The 20,471-nt window shown below is 42.6% G+C and overlaps 1 protein-coding gene across 2 annotated transcripts in view; it reads left to right on the top strand.

Moving 5' to 3' along the window:
* The window catches only part of FBN2 (fibrillin 2), a 302,703-nt gene that overhangs the window by 187,948 nt on the left and 94,284 nt on the right, over positions 1 to 20,471 (top strand). For both annotated transcript variants that reach the window (XM_090038496.1, XM_090038495.1), the window contains exons 24-30: positions 5,050 to 5,277; positions 9,753 to 9,878; positions 11,356 to 11,484; positions 12,970 to 13,095; positions 13,636 to 13,761; positions 14,650 to 14,772; positions 14,885 to 15,010. In XM_090038496.1, the coding sequence (XP_089894622.1) occupies positions 5,050 to 5,277; positions 9,753 to 9,878; positions 11,356 to 11,484; positions 12,970 to 13,095; positions 13,636 to 13,761; positions 14,650 to 14,772; positions 14,885 to 15,010 (984 nt within the window). The remainder of the gene's footprint in view (positions 1 to 5,049; positions 5,278 to 9,752; positions 9,879 to 11,355; positions 11,485 to 12,969; positions 13,096 to 13,635; positions 13,762 to 14,649; positions 14,773 to 14,884; positions 15,011 to 20,471) is intronic.

Genomic DNA, 20,471 nt, shown 5'->3' with positions numbered 1-20,471 from the left:
CTTGCACGCAGCTCAAAATGACCCATCCCCACAGCTTACGGGGTTTCTGGCCAATGCATGCTGAGTTGATTTGAGCTGCTGCCCCAGCAGCAGATGCCAGAGCAGTCTGGTACACAGCAAGGGACCCGGCCAGACTGCCAGCATGCAATGAGTTGCTTCAGCACCTGCTGCTGGGGCAGCAGCTCAGAGCAACTCAGCATATGCTGGCCAAGAAGCCCCTCTGAGGTCTGCTCTGAGGTCAGTCCCTGGCTAGCACCTGCCGAGTCATTTTAAGCTGTATGTGGGGTTTTCAGCTGGAAGGTGCCGAAGCAACTCAGCACACACTGACAGGCAGCAGCTTGGAGCAAAGCAACCCTGCACAGAGCAGCCAGGAACCCTGCATACTGAGGGGAGCTTGCATGCCCTCTGCTGACTGGCCCCATGCATTTTCTGGTTTCAGGTAAGTCGTATGCGATCATAAGATGAGGCTTAATTTTCCCTATGTTGAACGGGGAAAAGGCCTTGTCTTATAATCGAGTAAATATGGTATGAGTGGTATGTTTTCTGAGCTTTTTGAACAGAAAATAAATAGGCATCTTCACGTGATATAGTTCACTGGAAAACATGAGGATTTTTTTTTAAAATGACCGTGTTTATTTTTGTGTTCTAAATTGTTTGTAGTAAATTTGCATGGTAAATCTATTTGACTTTGAAAGATTTTTACAGAAAATACCTCGGCAGTTTATCTTTGTTATTTTTAGCTCTTCTATCATCTTCAGTCAGGCTTCACTTCTCATGCTGAGCAATGAAAAGTCTACAATTATTTTTAACTTTTCATAAACCTAAAGTCTAGTCTCATCTTTTATAGGACAAACTAATAACATATATTTTTGTTTTGGAACAATAGATTAATTTTCTCTCCATCTCAACTGAATGGAGAATTTTCCATTCTGAATGCCATTAATAAGCAGTTGTACAAATTTATTCTCATGTGTTTTTCCTGTGTGTTCCCTTTTTCTGTAGAATACATCATGTTTCTTACAGTTCAGTTCAGCTCCTGCTGATGTCAGTAAGAAACTTTCCATTGACTTCAGTGGGAAGTGGATTAGGTCTTAAGGCTCAACCCTGTATTAATGTCAGGAGGAAAAGTCCTGTTTGGATTCTCACTGATTTGCCCTTCAGGTTTCAGTCCAGATGCCTGGCAAAGTAAATTCCTGGCGGGAATCCAAAATTTGAAAGGAAAAGTAATAAAATCTAAGTATTATGAACTCATAAGACTAGAGTAGACGTTGATGTCGCCTTGCTTGCTAGCAGAGATAAAAGGATATAATTTTAAGATAAAGCCAAACTTTGTGCAGGCACATATTTTATTTATTTTTTAGATTTCTATGCAGTCTTTCCCAACAAAAGCTGGAGGACACAGAGACAAAATGATTAATAAAAGCAAGGTGAATATTAAAATAAAATATAAAACAAAATCTCCCTAAAAATATCCCGGCTTGACCTTGCTCGCTAAACACCTTCCCAAATAGGAAGGTGCTACAGTGCTTCCAGAAAATGTCCTGGCTCAGTCCCTTCTTCAGTGCAAAGATGTGGTAACTTCCCAACCTCTTTTGTACAGTTTGGTAAATACATGAAAGAAGTAAAAATTTCCAACATTCCAGAAGTCATCTGATATTTGGTACCCTGTGATCAGTGGAGTCCCTCAGGGCTCTGTCCTTGGACCTATATTGTTCAACATCTTTATTAACGATGTGGACATTAGAGTCAGAAGCGGACTGGCCAAGTTCGCTGATGGTACCAAACTTTGGGGTAAAGGACCCACACCTGAGGACAGGAGGTCGATCCAGGCTGACCTCGATAGGCTCAGGAAATAGGGTGGACGAGAACCTGATGGTGTTTAACACTGAAAAATGCAAGGTTCTCCAATTGGGAAGAAAAACCTGCAGCATCCTTAAAGGCTCGGTAGTGCTATGCTGGTTAGCAGTACAGATGAAAGGGACTTGGGGGTCATGACTGACCACAAGATGAACATGAGACTTCACTGTGATGCTGCAGCTAGTAAAGTGAGCAAAACGCTGGCTTGCATCCATAGATGCTTCTCAAGCAGATCCCAGGACATCATTCTCCCCTTGTACTCAGCCTTGGTGAGGCCACAGCTGGAATATTGCGTCCAGTTTTGGGCTCCACAATTCAAAAAGGCTGTGGAGAAGCTTGAGAGAGTCCAGAGAAGAGCCACACGCATGATCAGAGGTCAGGAAAACAGACCTTACGACGACAAGCTGAGAGCCATGGGGCTCTTCAGCCTGGAAAAGCACAGGCTCAGGGGCGATCCGATGGCTACCTGTAAGTTTATCAGGGGTGATTACCAGGATCTGTGGGAACATTTTTTCACCAGAGCGCCCCAAGGGATGACAAGGTCGAACAGTTATAAACTCCTGCAAGACCATTTCGGGCTGGACATAAGGAAGAATTTCTTTACTGTCCAAACCCCAAAGGTCTGGAATAGCCTGCCATTGGAGGTGGTTCAGACACCTGCTTTGAATGCCTTCAAGAGAAATTTGGATGTTTATCTTGCTGGGATCCTGTGACCCCAGCTGACTTCCTGCCCCTGGGGCAGGAGGCTGGACTCAATGATCTTCTGAGGTCTCTTCCAGCCCTAATGTCTATGAAATATGTGAAAACATCTTGGAGATAACCAAGTCTTCAGTAAATGGTATCATGTCATAGGAACATTCCTTATCATTGTTATAATATCAGTTTTTCCATTCTGAATGCATTCTGAATTTGTTAGAGGTTCTGGATTCTTGTGGACATAAAAAAAACCCCACATGTAGGCTAAAAATCTCATTTAGGAGGTCATCTACACTTAAATGTTATCTTGATTTAATCTTTTTTTCCCCAAAAGTGCTTCAGTTATCTTTTGTTCTGAGTGAATAATGAATAAAAAATGGGTAAGGGGTAGACTTTAAAATGTTTTAATATTGTGTCTTGGGAGATTGTTGGGTATATGTCGAACACAGTGAAAATTACTTTGAACAAAAGGTGCCCCAGGGTGAGCTTGAAAAGCTGTTACCTACTGGAACTGTAAACAGTAGTAGGTCTGTTACCTACTGGAACTGTAGTAATACTGTAACATTTATACAATCAACACTAATCAAATCCAATGTACTATATTTACTCCAATACAAGATGAGGTTTTTCCCCCTCAACTGGCATGAGGAAAAAAGCCCCTCATTTTATAATCATATACAAAGAAGTCTTACTAAAAACTTTATCATTAAACTGCTGCAAAAAGCGGCATGTGCTTAACAATAGAAACCAACTATGAAGTTGATTCTCACTTCTCTTTATGTATATAAATAATTTGTATCTGAGGCCATATTAGTCAAAACTAATTCCAAATCCAAGAGTCCAGAACCGTAAGTGGCCCTATTACCAGCAAACATCCTCCACCTGCACCTGGGGCTTCAGATGTTTCCAAAACCTTTGGCGGGCATCCTACTTGCAGGCCCAAACCCAGAGGCTTGGGGTTCGGATGCCCTCAAGTTTTGCTTGCCCTTAGCCATAAGGCCCTCAGAGGAAGCAAGGGAGGAGACTTCCATTTGAAATTGATTCTACCTTTTTCTTTTTTAATTAAAATATACTATATATAGAGAGAGTTATATATACATCCTCTACCGTAAGCTTTCCTTCACACATATTAAAACTGCATTAAGAAACCCACGCATCGTGTTACAATAAGTGTACCCAATCCCCTGTGCCCCTGCGCACTCTCCCTCCACCCTCTCCTACCCAAATCACAGTCCTTTAGTCCAAACCCCAATTTGAAATTTACATTCTCAGTTCATTTACTGTCCTTGTCGCTGTCACTTCTGCTGCTGATCCTGTTGTAGTGTTCCTTGTTGTCTCCAGGTCCAGCTGCATCACTATCGTCTTCGTTGTCTTTGTTGACTTCCCCTCCTACGGTCTTTGAACAACCTGTGCCAGGTGTCACTTTTCCAGATGAAGTTGGCTACATCCTCTTCAGCCTCATGAATAGATTAGTGTAACCCCTCTGAATAAGATATATGGTAATACCCATCAAGTGCAGTCCCCCTTGCCACTGGCTCTACTTCCTCGTCACTCCCACAGCTGAGCTGTGCCTTTCTTTCCCATTTCCAATGATTCCTGTTTCTGCACTAACCTTAAATGCCTGCCAGACATCATAAAACAGGGCCCCAGACTGTTCATCCAGAATCACTGCCTGCCCTGCCCCCCAGGCTGTTGCATATGATTAGTGTAGCCCTGCCCTCCATGAGATGAAGCTGGACCAGGTTGTCATATGCCTGGAATGCAGTTGACTCTGGTGAGGCTCAGCCCAATGAACAATGTGGTAAACCACGATCCTTTGGCCTTTGATTAATGTCATGCATAGTTTTTACTACATATAAGTACATATAAAAAAGATGCTTAAAAGTGTGTTTATGGAGTACCTGTGCTAAAAATTGCAGCAGTTTCAAAAAAAAAACAACTAACATGAATCAATGATGGATGAGCTAAATGTATAAGTACTGTATGTAAATTGCTATATCCATGGTTAATATAAAGGTAATTCTTTTCAAATTTGCTGCTTCTTTCCATGTACTCATGGAAGGCAAGGTCTGACAGATGAGGGGGAAGGGACTGCTATGGGAAAAAGTTGGAGGGAAGCAGAAAGCAAAGGAACTACCTGACCCCCAAGATTTATTTTCTCTTCTGTAGCAGTGGGAAGAGGACTTAATTCAAGGCAAACCTCCAATAATTATATTCCATACCTGCAAAATTATAACAAATGTATACCTTTCTATGTATAGAATCTAATTATTTTGGGGTCATCTTACAATTGGGACTGTCTTCTATTTCAAGTTAATATGGTAATCCCAATGATACACAAGTCCCTCAAGTAGAAATTTGTTCTTTTGCTTTCTTTGGAGCTGTAAACAGCTGAGCATTACACCTGCATAACTCAAAAATAACTCCTAACATTAAGTGTATCAAGTGGTTAGTGTATAACACAACATACTTGCCTTTGTTTTATAAAATGTATAGATATCCGCATGGAACAATGTTACTTGAAGTGGGACGAAGATGAGTGTATTCAGCCTGTACCTGGCAAATTTCGTATGGATGCCTGCTGCTGTGCTGTTGGTGCTTCTTGGGGCTCAGACTGTGAGGAATGCCCTAAGCCTGGCACCAAAGAATATGAGGCCTTGTGCCCCAGAGGACCTGGGTTTTCTAACAGAGGTGACATTCTAACTGGCAGGCCATTTTATAAAGGTAAAGTTTGATTCCTCTCTTACTGGAACTGAAAAGTGCATTTTCTGTATATCTATGTAGACTCCGATATGCTCTTTAAAGGAAAGCACCGCTGTTTTTATATGTGAAATGTTTAGAATTAGAGATACCAAGCATGTAGCTTTAATAATCAAACAATACATTTTACTGAAGTTCTTCTTTGTAATTCCCATCTATGACCTTTTGTGATCTTATTGCATGAAGACAGCAATTTTCTGTGATAGAAAGAAACTGGAATCTTTCTCTTTTGTGCTTTACCATGACCTGAGCTCTTTCTTTCCCATCTTGTCACTGTGATCCAGGCTCTTTTCCTCTGCCTGAATCTTGCTTGGACATGGACAATCTAATGTCTCTCATAACTGTGGATTTCTACATTAGTCAACCTGCCCCCTCTTTGCTTGTATTAGTTCATGTATTCATTCCAACAGCGTGTATGTTATAGACAGGTAGTAAATACCTGCTGCCTTAAAGAGATGACAATTTAGGTTAGACATAGCAACTTGAAAGCTTAATAAAGAGTGGTGATCAAGGAGGAGAGACAGTTAGTAGCCTGATTTTTTCAGGGCCTTAAAGGGCAAGAAGCTTGAATTTGATAAGATTTGAAAGGAACCTAGCAAAGAGCTCTTAAGGGTTGACATGTTGAGAAAGACATGAAAGGCAAATTTGAGGGGGGAATATTTTGGACAGAGCAAAGTGAGAGTAAGATGAGAATGTAGGAAGCCAGAGATGTTAAGATATACAGTGCAAGAGATTACTGCAAAGTTTGTTGAAATTGTGACTGATAAGGGATGTATGTATTTTGGAGACATTGTAGAGGTTAAAACACATAATTTAGCAGCAGCATTAGTTTTGGACAAGAAAGGAAAGTGTATCTAAGATGGTTCTGAAGTTATATTTGTGACCGGAAGGACAGTGGAATTAATGGTGAAAGAAGAAAGCCCCCTTTGTTTAAATGACTCCGGTTTTCTCCAGAAGCTGAAGATTGACAATTGCTTGAAGGATTAAAGATGAGGACCCAAATAGAGCTTCCCTTTTGGTGGGCATTTTGAGCCATTTATGTAGATATTTAGATCCTTCTCCTAACTGAACCTCACTAGATCCTTCTGAGCGTGTTATGAGCATCTACCACGAAGCAAAGTTGTAGCCTGGAAATGATGGTTTATGCAGTGGAAGTACCTGCTATGGCCACTTGCACTCTCTTTGACATTGTTCTGCCCCACTAAGTTCATAAACTCCATGGAAATTCCAGAAATGTTAGTCACAGAAAGCCATGACCAACTATAGGCAGAAAGAAGAGGAGGAGGAGGAGGGGCCTCACACCTTTTCGCGTAATGATTAGGGAGTGAGGGACCCAGGTTTAAGTGCACCCCCTCCACCAAGAGGGCTTTTGAATCTACATGTACTTCCCAGGCAATGAGTATTCACCAACCCCTTGTTAAAGCTGGCTCAGTGGAGCAACAACTGTCCCATTGCTCTCTATCCATTTTATCTAATGACTTTTAAATGCAAAATGCAGAAACAGCATTGGAGAGAGAGGCCAGAATTCAGAGCCCCTACGCTATCAGGGCAGTGCCCATTTTACCAAAGCATATTCCCTCTGGCTTGTCCTGCTTCTGGTTCCATGTATGTTATCTTATTTTCTACCCAATGGAACCACTTCAACAAGAAGGATGGAGGAGGGGGCATTAGGCAAAATATTGCTATGTGCTTGGAGGGGATATGTGTAGCTAGAAGACAAGGGACAATGTAGCCAGTAGGGCTGTGTGGAACTTCAGCAGCCATTTTGTTTCAGAGGTGTTTTGGCCAGTTTTGGCACCCAAAACAATGAATCTGAAACAAAACAGAAGGCTCCGAAACATCTCTGAAACTAAGCAAAACCATCCAAAACATTTCAGAAGTGATTCAGATGTTTCAGAATATTTCAGAGGTGGGCTTGCAGGGAAATAGAAACAGAAGAGGGAAAGGGAAGTGCGGGGAAGGACTGCTCTGATATTGACATCTGTAGGCCAGTGTCTGCGATCTGTCCCTGAGGTCCCTTCCAATCCCCATGCTCTAGGGGAGGGACAGCAGCCTGCTGTCATCTCGCACATAGATTTGGGGGCACACAACCCCCAGGAGGAGTCTGGCATAGCCCCGCAGCCCTCCTGGGAGGGTGCAGGTCCCCAGATCTGCGTGTAGGGTGACAGCATGCTGCCACTGCCAGCTAGAGCAGTGCTGTCACCAGTCTTCCCCATGCTCAGCATGGGCTGCACTGAGTGCTGGTCCCAGCTAGTGGTGGCAGCCGGCTGTCATCCTGCGCTAAGATCCAGGGACCTGCGCCCCCTGGAAAGGGTCTGGCACAGCCCCGCGGCCCTCCTTTTAAAGTGCCAGGAGGCTGGGCCTGGGCGAGTGATGGGGCTGGGTTGGGCAGCCATGGGGGCTTTTCCTGTGGCTCCCCACACACAGCTGGAGGAGCCCTGGGAGAAGCCCCCATGGCTGCTCTGACTGGCCCTGGCCCCAGCCTCCCAATACTTAAAAAAATAAAAATAAAACAAAGCCCTGTACTCACTCACTGTAGCAGCAGCGATTGGGGCCTCTGAGGGCTCATGGCAGAGGCCCTTGTGCAGCATGGGGCAGTAGGGGACAGTGGGGACGGCCCCCCTGCTTGGCACCTGTGTGGCAGATGCTCCATGGCACAGGTGCAGTGTGGCTCTGTAGGGTGCTGCATATCATCTGGGAGCTGGTGCTGAGCAGTGCTGGGCTCAGGGTAACTGCTGCAGCCACCCCAGCTCCCAGATTGCATGTATCGCCCTGCTGAGGTGTGCTGCACCTGTACAATGTGACAACTGCCACATGGGTGCCAAGGGTGGGGTGGGGGGGTGATCTCCACTGCCCCGTGCTGTGCAGGGGGGTTCAGCCACAAGCCCTCAGAGGCCCCAGTTGCCACTGCTGCAGCTGATGAGTGCGGGGCTTTTTTTCTTTTTTTTAATTGCCAGGAGGGTGGGGCCAAGCAAGGGATGGGGCTGGGCAGGGCAGCCATGGGGGCTTCTCCCCACCCAGGGAGAGGCAGGCACAGCTGGAGGAGCCACAGGAGAGCCTGCAGCCGCCTGGCTTTGCCTGCCTCTCCCCGGTTGATCTGAATCTCTGAAACAGCACCAAAACTTCAAAACAGATTTGACCTAATCAAAACAGAACAGTGATCTGAAACACTAAAACGAATCATTGTCCCTCCAAAACAGCCGAATCCAAAACAGAGACAAAACATAGCCGTTTTGCACAGCCCTAGTAGCCAGATAATCAATGGAAAATAAAATGATTAAGCCAGTTTTACTCTTCTCAGGAAAGAAATGGTTCCCTCAAAACACTGAGTACATCCTTTCTTTTCAGATAATAATTTCATATTTTAGATACAAGGTGAAATAATTATGAGACTTTTTAAAGTATTGGTTTCTTTTAAATAAGTGTCTACACAGCAAAACTTTTTCCTTCAAATATATCACGTTGCTTGAGGGAATTTGGAGTTCTGCTTTGCCAGTAATCACTGATTTTGAAGTTACTCACCTTGGAGGGAAAATTCAGCTCTTACATTGCATGAAAGTTTGCCTGAACAAGGACTGAAAATTTTTGTCCGGCATCTCTTCGCCTACTTTTTTTTTCTCCCTGCTGTCTTTTCTTGTACACTTTACACCGGCTGGTGTCTCCAGGCTACTGTTTTGTCTGATGATGGAAACACTTTAGATAAGGGCATTCATCCAGCAGAATTATACTTCTGAATTATTGTTAAAAGCTAACTGAAAGCTGAATAGGGGCTGCCTGAGACTGACCCTTGTGAGAATATGTAGAGAAGTTGAGGCTGACAAGCAGTTTATTGGATAAGCCTTATGCAATATCTTGTTACAGTTACAGGGTTAGTACTTTGGAAAATAGGAAGACTTGCCATCTTCATATAATCCAAGGAACTATTTTTTTGTCCCAAAGAAGAGAAGAGAAGTAGGAGTAGGCTCTTGTCACTTTTCTGCACTAGACAAAAGGTAATACGTGTATGTCTGAACACTCCTGTGGTGACTGAGAATTTTTAGGAAAGTTTATCTCTCAAAGAGGTGTAAACTAACCAAGTTACACCTATGCTAGTATGGCTCCATGTTTCCTGTTACCCAGGTAGTGCCTTACAGGCTCAATTTATTCTATAGAGTTTCTTTTTAAGTCTTCCTGAAGGTTTTTTTGCTTTGTTTTGAATTCACAATCTCATAGTGATAGCTGAAAATCATTTTCTAGAAAGGGATGACTTTTCAGTGCCTGCAAGAAGCTCTGTTTCACCCAAGTTTTAGTAAAATTTGTGGAGAATATCACAAGATCCTTGTTTGTTCAAATGAAAACTTACTGCATAATACCCACAGTGTTGGAAGGAAACTACCTCTCCACCGAGTTTATTGTTAAACAGATAAGTATTCTGTTTTCTCTTTTTTTTTCCTACATAGATATTAATGAATGTAAAGTGTTCCCTGGTATGTGCATGAATGGTAAATGCAGGAATACAATTGGAAGTTTCAAATGCAGATGTAACAATGGGTTCGCTTTAGATATGGAAGAAAGAAACTGTACAGGTAAGTCTTACATTTTCCAGTTTAAGGAAAGCTTAGTTCTTTTTGCTCAATAAAGTAATCTGAAAATTTGAGGTGGTTCAGATCTTGTACTTTTTTAGAACTTTCCCTTACCAAGAAATAAGAATTGCTAAAGATAACCTATTGTGAAGAACACACAAATATTCCATCCAATAAATGATTCTCTGATAATGGTAACATTCTTTTAATAGATTCCCATACCCAAAAAATTTGTTAAATTACGGTTAAAGTTGCTCTAGTCAATTTCCTGTCAATGTGACTCCCTCAAAATTAATACAGTTATCAGTTAAAACAACATTAACATTTATATTGATACAATTCACATGCCTTATCTTTCAGTCATTCAGTGGCACTTTAATTAGAGCAGTTCAGGGAGCCACTTTAATTAAAGTGCTGATGTGTCTTGTGTATCAGTGTTCCTGCACTTAAAAATGGTGGTGGGGGCACTTGAACTAAAGCTAGTTCGATGAGCTTTAGATAAAGCACCCTTGCCACCATTTTTAAGCGCGGGCATGCTGATACATGAGACACAAGAGGCTGCTGGAGCACAGCAATTGCTACGCTCCAGCAGACTGGATTAATCAAATCTGCTCTGATGCACTGGAATTCCAGCATGTCGAAGAAGGCTCCACACTTGTGTCTAACCGTCTATGATGTTTGAGTAGTATAGCATGTGAATCGAGGTTGTTCTGGATGTTACCTACTTTTTATTTTATTGATGAAAAGTACACTTGGGCAACCTTAATTCTAAATTAATGAGTGTGTGTCAGATTTTTTTTTCTCACAAAGGCTTTGCTCCCTTACGGTTTTGCATATCTGCATGTGGTGTATGAATTACAGGAGGCTAAGGGAAAGTGAAATAGAAGGAAAAGAAAAGACTTTTACATAAGAAAAAAAGTACAAAAACTCAAGAGTTTAGAACTCTATTTCTTTTCCAGTCCACTTTTGTTTCTCCTCATCCCCAGTCTCTCAGCTCTGTCTGCCCTGATATATGTGCCTGAACTACTTAGTCAGAACCCTGCTTCCCACCATGTCCTGACTACCTCCATAATACAATCCTGCAATTATCTTTATATTCCCTGGTATTCTTCTCACATCCTCCTTGTCGTTTTATCTATGAAGTCAACTAATACTTCCATAGAAATAATTCCAAGAGATGTGATAAATACATTGAATAGTTCTCAAACTTTGGAATTTTTGGTGGTAGCTATTGCATAATTATCACCCTGTAAAATACATGATCTTAAAATGATACAGAATGAAAACAGCCTTGATGCTGTTTAAAAGCTTAGAATTTTTAATTCACTATAATAATTTTTTAAAAAATATTAAGTATACTTAGTTAAACATTTAGGTGCATCACATGAGATTTTATTGGCATGAGTTTTCCATTTGTTGAAGAAGCAAGATTCATCTTAAACTGTATTTGGTGTTTCTGTCTTTATGTAATGTGAAATAGACATTGATGAATGCCGTATCTCCCCGGATCTCTGTGGAAGTGGTACTTGTGTCAACACTCCAGGAAGCTTTGAGTGCGAGTGCTTTGAAGGCTATGAAAGTGGGTTTATGATGATGAAGAACTGCATGGGTAAGCATTGTCAGGAGGTATTGTAGTTTTTCTGTTCACTGTTTCCTGGGCATGATGTTCTAAATGCATGCATTGATGTGCTAATTACCCATGCCATGCACACCCTTTTCCCATAATTAGCCCTCCAAACTTGGGGTGCATGTCTTAAATAGGAAAGCTTATTTTTCTGTCTCCAGTGGAAGCATGAAGGGCCTATAATGGCTACTGTTTTGCTTCCTTCTCTCCATGTGGCCAGCTATGTGGAGGGGGAGCAGAGTCCAGTACTGAAAAGGCTAAAATTAGCTTTTGCTTGAGCAAAAAATGGAGGATAAGTGAACCAAAGAGTCAGCTCTGTCCCTGCTCCATGCAACTATTATTCTGGAAAAAAATCCTTCTTTCTTCATTTTGCCTTCCCAGAACAAAGTGCATGTCTAATTTGGAGGGATGTGAAATGTAAGAAAATATGGCAGTAGACACAAGTACTGTGACTGCTTGCACAAGTCTGGTCTATGACTCTGCTATGAGGCAGGGACTGGGGCAATGCTCAGTGTCCCAGGGTAAAGTGGGGACAGAGTCTGCCAGCACAAAGTAGAAGCTGCAGTGAGTGGGGAGCAGAAGCCAGAGCGGAGGAGAGAACAGAGGTGTGAGTGGGGAAAGTGGGGAGCAAAGGGAGCAAGTGGGGAGGAGGGACTTGAGGCTGAGAAGGGGGTGTGGGAGATGGGGGTGGGGGGAAGAAGGGAGTAGAGACTCGGGTGGAAAGCCAAGGCTGGGGGAGAGGTAACAGGGGGAAGGCACAAGCAGGGGGCAAACTGCTTGATCTCCTCACACTACCTGCCTCCTCACTGCCTGTCCCCTGCAACAGTGGGAGGAATGAATTATGGACAAGCCTCCAGTAATTCCATTCTATGCCTGAAAAATCACAACATATTTATATGTTTTCCATGTATATAATCTAATTATTGAGGGGTTGTCTTGAACTTAGGATCATCTTACATTGAAGCACATACAGTATAAATAACAGCAAGCAACTTTTTCAAATATACGTCTGAATGTGTCCATTTTGATACATGAAAATTTGCATGTGGAAAATCAATCAGTTTTATTCACAGACTTTGATGCGCAGGTCTCTGTATGCAAAAATAATCCATCTTGCACAAATGAAATCATAGAAATACGATTTCTGTTTAGACACTTGACAGCATTTAGAATACTAAACAGAAATTCTCTTTGCCTGCTTTTCTTTTTTTTCGGATTATCTACTGAATGAAGAATTGCATAATTATTTCTTAATAATCAAGAAAACAAAACTCTTTCAAGATCTATCATAGTTTCTTTGCCTAATCTGTTACGAGAAATGAGAAAATAAATAATTGTTGCTTCACTGTAGCTGCTTTCTGCTCTATGAATCTCAGATTCTTAATTGTGTCCAGATGTTGATATTTGTTTTCCTGTTCTTTTTCCCTCACTAATTATTCTCTTTAATTGTTTCTCATGGTTTTCTTTTAGACATAGATGAATGTGAACGTAACCCTCTCTTGTGCCGTGGTGGAACTTGTGTGAACACAGAAGGTAGCTTTCAGTGTGACTGTCCTTTGGGACATGAACTGTCGTCATCACGTGACGAATGTGTGGGTGAGTTTTAGCTGCCTGCATGTGGTGTTTATTTGTGCTATGGGAACTGTCTGTTGTTGAGAAGGAGGGGGCCCCAGGAACATTTGATGCAAATTTATGTTTTATCTTGTTTATGAATTCTTTTGCTTTGAAACTTCACATCCTGATCCTGAAAGATCTTCAGGACACTCAGCACCATTGACTTCAAGGGGTGTCGGGAGTCTCTGTGGATTTTGCATATGTTGAATGCCACACTAGACTGAACACAGAAATTATAGAAGCATTTTGGCCACTTTGAATTCAAACGTGAAAAAGCACAGAGTACAATTTTTTTCATGTAACCACGAATCAAATATTAAGTTCTATAACTTAACCTAGCTTTTATTTCTGTAATTGGAATTCTTTGCATTTTTCTCTTGTTTCACCACTTCACTGAAATGGGTCACCTGTTCAATTTCAGTGTTTTGGTATATATCCACTTAGAGGTACTTTAACAAATAGTAGCCATTACAAAACCAGCCTTTTGAAGGACAAGTAATTGGAGCAATTCTTCTTTTTCAGATATAAATGAATGCTCGTTGAGTGATAATCTCTGCAGAAATGGCAAATGTGTGAACATGATTGGAACTTATCAGTGTTCTTGTAACTCGGGATATCAGGCTACTCCAGACAGACAAGGCTGTATTGGTAAGTATTGGATGCCTCCACCTTCCTACTTCTGTTCCATCTGTCTTTCTCTACTTTAGTCTTACTCTATTCATTGAAACAAGTAAGGACAGCTTTTTGAGAACAAACTAGTTCAATTGGTGACTTCTTCCAACATAGATGGAAGGATCACATTGTGTAAGTTTAAATATTGGGAAAAGAATTGCTTGTGTCCGTGCTGAGGTCTTGATTTAAGTGGGTTAATTTTAGCTAACATACAGGTGCCATTGCTAAATTTATTCTCTGAACAAAAACAAGAAAGAGGCCTCACTGCAATTTTTCTTGACTTTGATTATTTATACTCTGTCATGGACTGTAAAAAAAAATTTAAATGGTGCACTATCTCTGTAAATGAGTTATTTGTTAGGAGAGTTATTGCATGATTTATACCTACAATTCAGTAATTGAATAATACTGCATAAATTACAATTCATTAATTTATTTATGAGAACATTAAGTTGTTGCAATTCATAATATACAAATACTATGTATATGTATGTCTGAGAGAATTTAAATAATGGTAAGAAATTATGCTATGGTTCAAGACTTCACCAGGTGTTCCCATTTCAGGAGTTTTATTTCCATAATGTCATGTTTTATTTTCCTATGACCTTTATTTTTTACAGTACTAGTATTAAATATGAGCGAAGGTAAAGCTTAAAAGCAGCCACTTGCTTCCATAGATAAGAGTGAGTTGTGAAGGAGGTAAAGCTAAGTAAAGCCTAACTCAGAGTATATAAATTAAGACTACCAGTTCAGAATGAGATAATACTTAACATTGATTAGCTTGCAGTTAAAAGGGCAAGAGAAGATGGTTTTCCTCTGATGACAGCAGGGTTGCCAAATAATAAGTTGATGTTATTTTTACAGATATTGATGAATGCATGATCATGAATGGAGGCTGTGATACCCACTGTACTAACTCAGAAGGCAGCTATGAATGTAGTTGCAGTGATGGTTATGCTCTCATGCCAGATGTCAGGACATGTGCAGGTAAGGAAGAAGGGGACAATAATACTATTGTAATATTTGTATGAGATTCTTTTTTTAATCCTAACTTAATCTCTATTTATATATGTCTTACTCTTGTCTACTCTTACTCCAGATATTGATGAATGCGAAAATAACCCAGATATTTGTGATGGTGGGCAATGTACTAATATTCCAGGAGAGTATCGCTGTCTTTGTTATGATGGATTCATGGCTTCTATGGACATGAAAACCTGTATTGGTAAGGACCAAAAGTGGCAAGTTCAGTTATTTTACAAGTTGCTCTAATGCATGTGTTTTACTGATGAATTACTGGAAACGGAATAAAACTTCGTAACAAAAAAATTTAAAAGAAAAATCTGTACCTTTTGTAAGAAACATCCTGAGTTCCCTGTATTGATTCCATGAAGAGAATTAAAAAAAAAAATGATCATAGCACTAAAATCATTTAATGATAACTGTATAATTACTGCATCTTATTATCACTGAGGTAACATTATTTAGATGATTTAATTACAGCACTTCAGTACCTTAATTCTTAGAATCTCTTGTATGTGTCACCAGAATTCTGAATTGCTGTGTTTTTTATCTCTATGGCCCCCTCTACATGTTACCTGTATCATGCAATTACCAAGTTAATTGTGCAGTTAATTTAGACTGCCTACACTTGCAAATTAACAATCGCACAATAAAAATGTCCAACCAGCTATAACATTGTTGCTCAAAAATGTGTAATAATTTTGTAGCTGGTTGATATCCAGCTTTAATTTGCATGTGTAGCAGGGTCTGCCCCTGTAGCTGGGATCTGTCTGGGCCACATGGGTTCACTATGTATAGTCAGGACTGGGAGTCCCACAGCTGAGGAGACTCACAGCCTCAGCACTTCTGGGCAACAGTGGACTCTTGAGTCTCAGCAGCAGCCTACAGCTGCCGGTACCCAGCATCCTTGGGTGAGCAACTCTGGGACCTGGCAGACATGGGGTGCAGCTGCAATCTCATGCAGTGCATAGGAAACCTGGGACATTCCTGGCAGCCCCATCAGCTGGGAACAGCCCTGGGAGCCTGCTTCTTGTTGGTGTAGAGGAGCCTGGGATTTTGCTGCCCCTGCACCAGCATTAAGGCATGATGGGATCTTATTCACAATTCCACAGTCACACTTCCTGCCCAGTATATGTGGCATGTCTGGAGGTGTGACTATGTGGTTACCCATATTAGATCCCATCATACCTTTACCTGCACATGTAAAGGTACCCTGGCAAATGCTTTCAGAATTAGACCAGTGTTTTGTCTTGGGGGAACAAATTATGCACATGCAGGTACACAGATATAACACTTGCACAAAAACATTACAAAAATTAATAGTACAAAAGTTAAGGACGTAGTAGTTAGGAACTGAACTACCAGAACTTATCTTGACTTATTTTGAAGATGATTTTTAATGAAGACTTTTTCCCTCTAATTTAATCTGTTTAATCTATTTACCTAGTTATACTGTGTATTTATACTTACCTCGGTTTTATTAGTCTCCACTGTTTCCCTTTTAAACACACATTTATAATCTCTGTCCATTCCGATAAGACACAATTATTTTATACGTGATTTCAGATGTAGGGGTTAGTGCCATATATAACTGTGCCCCCTATTGCAAGCATCTGTCAAACAAGCCCTTCCATTTTCACTTCCTTGTTTTCATTCCACTAACAGCCCTCATTTTATGTATATGTTGGTCCTGCAGACTGAGGAGAAAATGGTTGAAAAGTGAGGTCTCCTTGGCCAGCAAGTGTCCTCTGCTCACTGAATATGAGTTTTGGTTCTTCATTTGCTAAAATGCTCACATCCTTCTGGGCTCTTGGTTGCAATCCAAGTCCACTGATCTGATCATTGTTTACCCAACCAAATCAAAAGCCAGCATTGCTGTTTTCAGTGCTTCCCTGTTTCACATTGTTAACTCTGTTAATACAGATGAGAACAACTTTTCCCTCAGTTGTCCTCCCCTTGGAACACAGGCTGTGTTAGAATATAGTGCAGTACCAGTTTCTCAGTTTCAGACGTAATAGATGCTTATTAATTGCATCATCCACTTTGGCTACATAGATTGATAGTTGATAGTTGATACGGGAGAATTCCTCTGCTTAGTTTCCCTGGTAAAAAAAACTGACCGAGACGGTTAGTCACCCAGCTCCCTTCTCAAGGCCAGTCAGCTCTGTGTTCTGGGTTTCCAGGCAGTTTATTTTTCATGGTGTAATCTTGTCCCCTCAGAAACAAAACAAACAATAAAAAACAAGTACGCAAAACAACAAAGAAACAGATAGATAAACAAAAAACAGTCGCCTTTCCTCAGAGGGCAACCCAAGCTCTGTGCTTCTTCTTCATCAGCCTTCCCCTCTTCCTCTTTGCACTCTGCTCCTGGAGCTTTGGACCCTCTTTGTGGCTCCGCCTTCATTCACTTGTTGTTAGTTGCACATCGCCCCCAGCCTTCCACCCAGATCACTCATGAACTGCTGCCTACCTATGCATGGTGCAGTACCTCCTTACACTTACTTGAACAGATATTTAAATGGGCAGTTAGGGGGCACCCCTATGCATGCATCTCAGCAAGTTCTGGTGACAGATAACAGCAGTTCACAGGGCAGCCCTAACTGATTGACCCAGACTGTAGAAACTACGGCACCTTAATGAACATGTAGACGTGCCTTCTGAAACCGAAAGAGTTATATTTATTCCCAACACCAGCAAAAAAAGGGCTTAAAGTTCCCCATATATGAGATCCAGACCCCTTCTCCAATTCACTTTAGTTAGGACATGTTCAGTGTGACCCTGGAAAAAGTTAGTCAATCTATATCTGTCTGGGAAGTCCCAGCAGAAGAGAAACACCAACATAAGAGTAAAAACGACTGGAAATCCTAAGAGACAACTCCCTTCTAAAGGAAAAGTTTCAGCACTGCTACTTACCTTAAAATTTTGTTTGGCTGTAATTTATATTTATCACTTTATTTTTCTCAAAGCAAAGCAGATACAAGCAATATCTTTTCATTCACACCATAGCAATTCTCTTTCATTGGTAGATTATGATTTTATAATTTGTTTTAAAAGGGTATGTAAAAACATTGGAAGACATCTTTGGAAGAGGCATTACATTTCTGCGTGTCTTGGCATCACAAGATTGTTTAGTATTATAAATCATAGTATCATTAGGTTTGCTTGTTCATCTGCTGGACATTTACCCGATTTTAATATTTGGCCTAACAGAGAAAGTTTGTTACCCTTCATAGTTCTAATCAACATTTCGAAAAATACAACTGGTTTTACCTAGATTTCACTTATTTCTACTATTATCATTTTAGTATTTTTCTCCCTGTTCCAGTGGTCCTCAGGAATATAGAAAATAGTACTTAATATTTCATAGTTTCATAGTAGCTAGAGTCGGAAGGGACCTAGGAAGATCATCTAGTCCGACCCCCTGCCTTGGCAGGAAAGAGCACCGGGGTCAGATGACCCCGGCAAGGTGCTCATCTAACTTCCTTTTAAAAATCCTCAGGCTAGGAGCCTGCACCACTTCCCCTGGAAGCCGGTTCCAGGCCCTGGCCGCCCTGACTGTGAAGTAGCGCCTCCTAATATCTAATCTAAACCTACCCTCTGCCAGCTTGTGACCGTTATTCCTGGTCACTCCTGGCAGCGCACGGGGGAACAGGGACTCCCCCAATACCTGCTGATCCCCCCTGACCAGTTTGTAGCAGGCCACAAGGTCCCCCCTTAACCTTCTCTTGTGGAGGCTAAACAGGTTCAGGTCCCGTAGCCTCTCCTCATAAGGCCTGCCCTGCTGACCCCTGATCATACGAGTGGCCCTCCTCTGGACTCTTTCCATATCGTCCACATCCCTCTTGAAGTGTGGCGCCCAGAACTGGACGCAGTACTCCAGCTGCGGCCTGACCAGTGCCGCATAGAGGGGGAGGATCACCTCCCTGGACCTGCTCGAGATGCATCTGTGGATGCATGACAGGGTACGGTTGGCCTTCTTGACTGCCTCCCCACACTGCCGGCCCATGTTCATCGTGGAGTCAATGACGACTCCAAGATCCTTTTCCGTCTCTGTGCTGGCAAGAGGGGAGTTCCCCAACCTGTAAGTGTGGTGCCAGTTCTTCCTCCCCATGTGTAACACCTTGCACTTATCAGTGTTAAACCGCATCCTATTCTCATCCGCCCACCGTTGCAACCTGTCAAGGTCAGCTTGTAGCCTATTGCACCCTTCTAGTGCACCCACATCCCCCCACATCTTAGTGTCATCAGCAAACTTGAACAGGGTGCTTTCTACCCCCTCATCCAAGTCACTGATGAAGATGTTGAACAGTGCGGGCATTGGGGAAGCGTCCTCCTTAGCTTGTTGAAGTCAGCCCTCCTAAAGTCTAGGGCTATTGCCTTGCTGCAGCCCTTTGCCACCTTACGCTGGATGGTGAATTCCAGCAAGCGATGATCACTGTCTCCCAGGTGGCCCATCACCCGCAGCCCCCTCACCAGGTCATCACCCGTGGACAGCACCAGGTCCAACAAGGCGTCTCCCCTGGTGGGGCTGTGCACCTCCTGGGTTAGATGGAGGTCCTGCACTCTGGCTAAAAACCGACGTGAGCGGTCAGACTTAGCTGACTGCTCTTCCCAGCAGATGTCTGGGAAGTTCAGGTCCCCCATGATGACCACATCCTTAGTCCTCACTGCCTCTGTGAGCTGACCTAAGAATTCCTGGTTGAGCTCTTCTCCCTGGTTGGGAGGTCTATAGTAGACTCCCACCGTTAAGTCTCTATCCCCTGGACTGCATTTTACTCTAACCCAGAGCACCTCAGAGTGCCCCCCTCTACCCCCTTGCTAATTGACGAGGAAGTATATTCCTCCTTGATGTAGAGTGCTACTCCTCCACCTTTCCTTCCTATCCTGTCCCTCCTGTATAGCCTATAGCCCTTGACACTCACCGCCCAGTCATGCGATGAGTCCCACCACGTTTCTGTGATCCCCACTATGTCAGGGCTGGTGACAGCTAGGAGGAGGGCGAGTTCCTCCTGCTTCTTCCCCATACTTCGAGCATTCGTGTAGAGGCATTTGAGGCCTCCAACGGTTGTGCCCACTGACCCCCTAGTCTCAGCAATGCCCCGTCCCCCATCACTTACCTGTTTCTCCCTTTTGACCATTGGTCTGGGCTCGCTGGCTGTTGCTGGGCCTGGTAGTTCATCGTCTCCTCCGCCCTCATCTTCCCCCTCCCCCGACAAGCCTAGTTTAAAGCCCGCCGAAGGAGGTTCACCAACCTGGAAGAGAACACACGCTTACCTTTAGGGGAAAGGTGGAGCCCATATTCTAGTCCTGCAGGCTGGATGAGTGGTATGGGCCAGATCCTGTGGGCAGGGCCAGTCTGCAGGCTGGATCCCGCATGGAATTGGTGCTTGCAGTCGATCTTCTGGTGCGATCCAGCTCATCAGCCCAGCTCCACACATCAGATCTGACCACAGAGCAGTCCTGTGCTCCACCATGAATCAGCATATGAGGCCACATGATTCAGCCCAGAGGACTCCCTGCAGCTCTGAACATTTGGCAAATGGGGAGTGGTGCCAGCATTAATACTGTCACAATTAATACTGCCAAATTCCTGGACCTGTGAATAACAAAGCCCTGCAAACTGGATTTGGCTAATACAGGTATAAGCAACTCCCAGCATGCGT

The sequence above is a fragment of the Crocodylus siamensis genome, chromosome 3 (genome assembly GCF_052110815.1).
Source record: "Crocodylus siamensis isolate JL-2025a chromosome 3, ASM5211081v1, whole genome shotgun sequence".
Classification (NCBI taxonomy): domain Eukaryota; kingdom Metazoa; phylum Chordata; order Crocodylia; family Crocodylidae; genus Crocodylus; species Crocodylus siamensis.
Note: the sequence above shows the minus strand (reverse complement) of the source record. Positions and strands in the feature narration are given on the sequence as shown.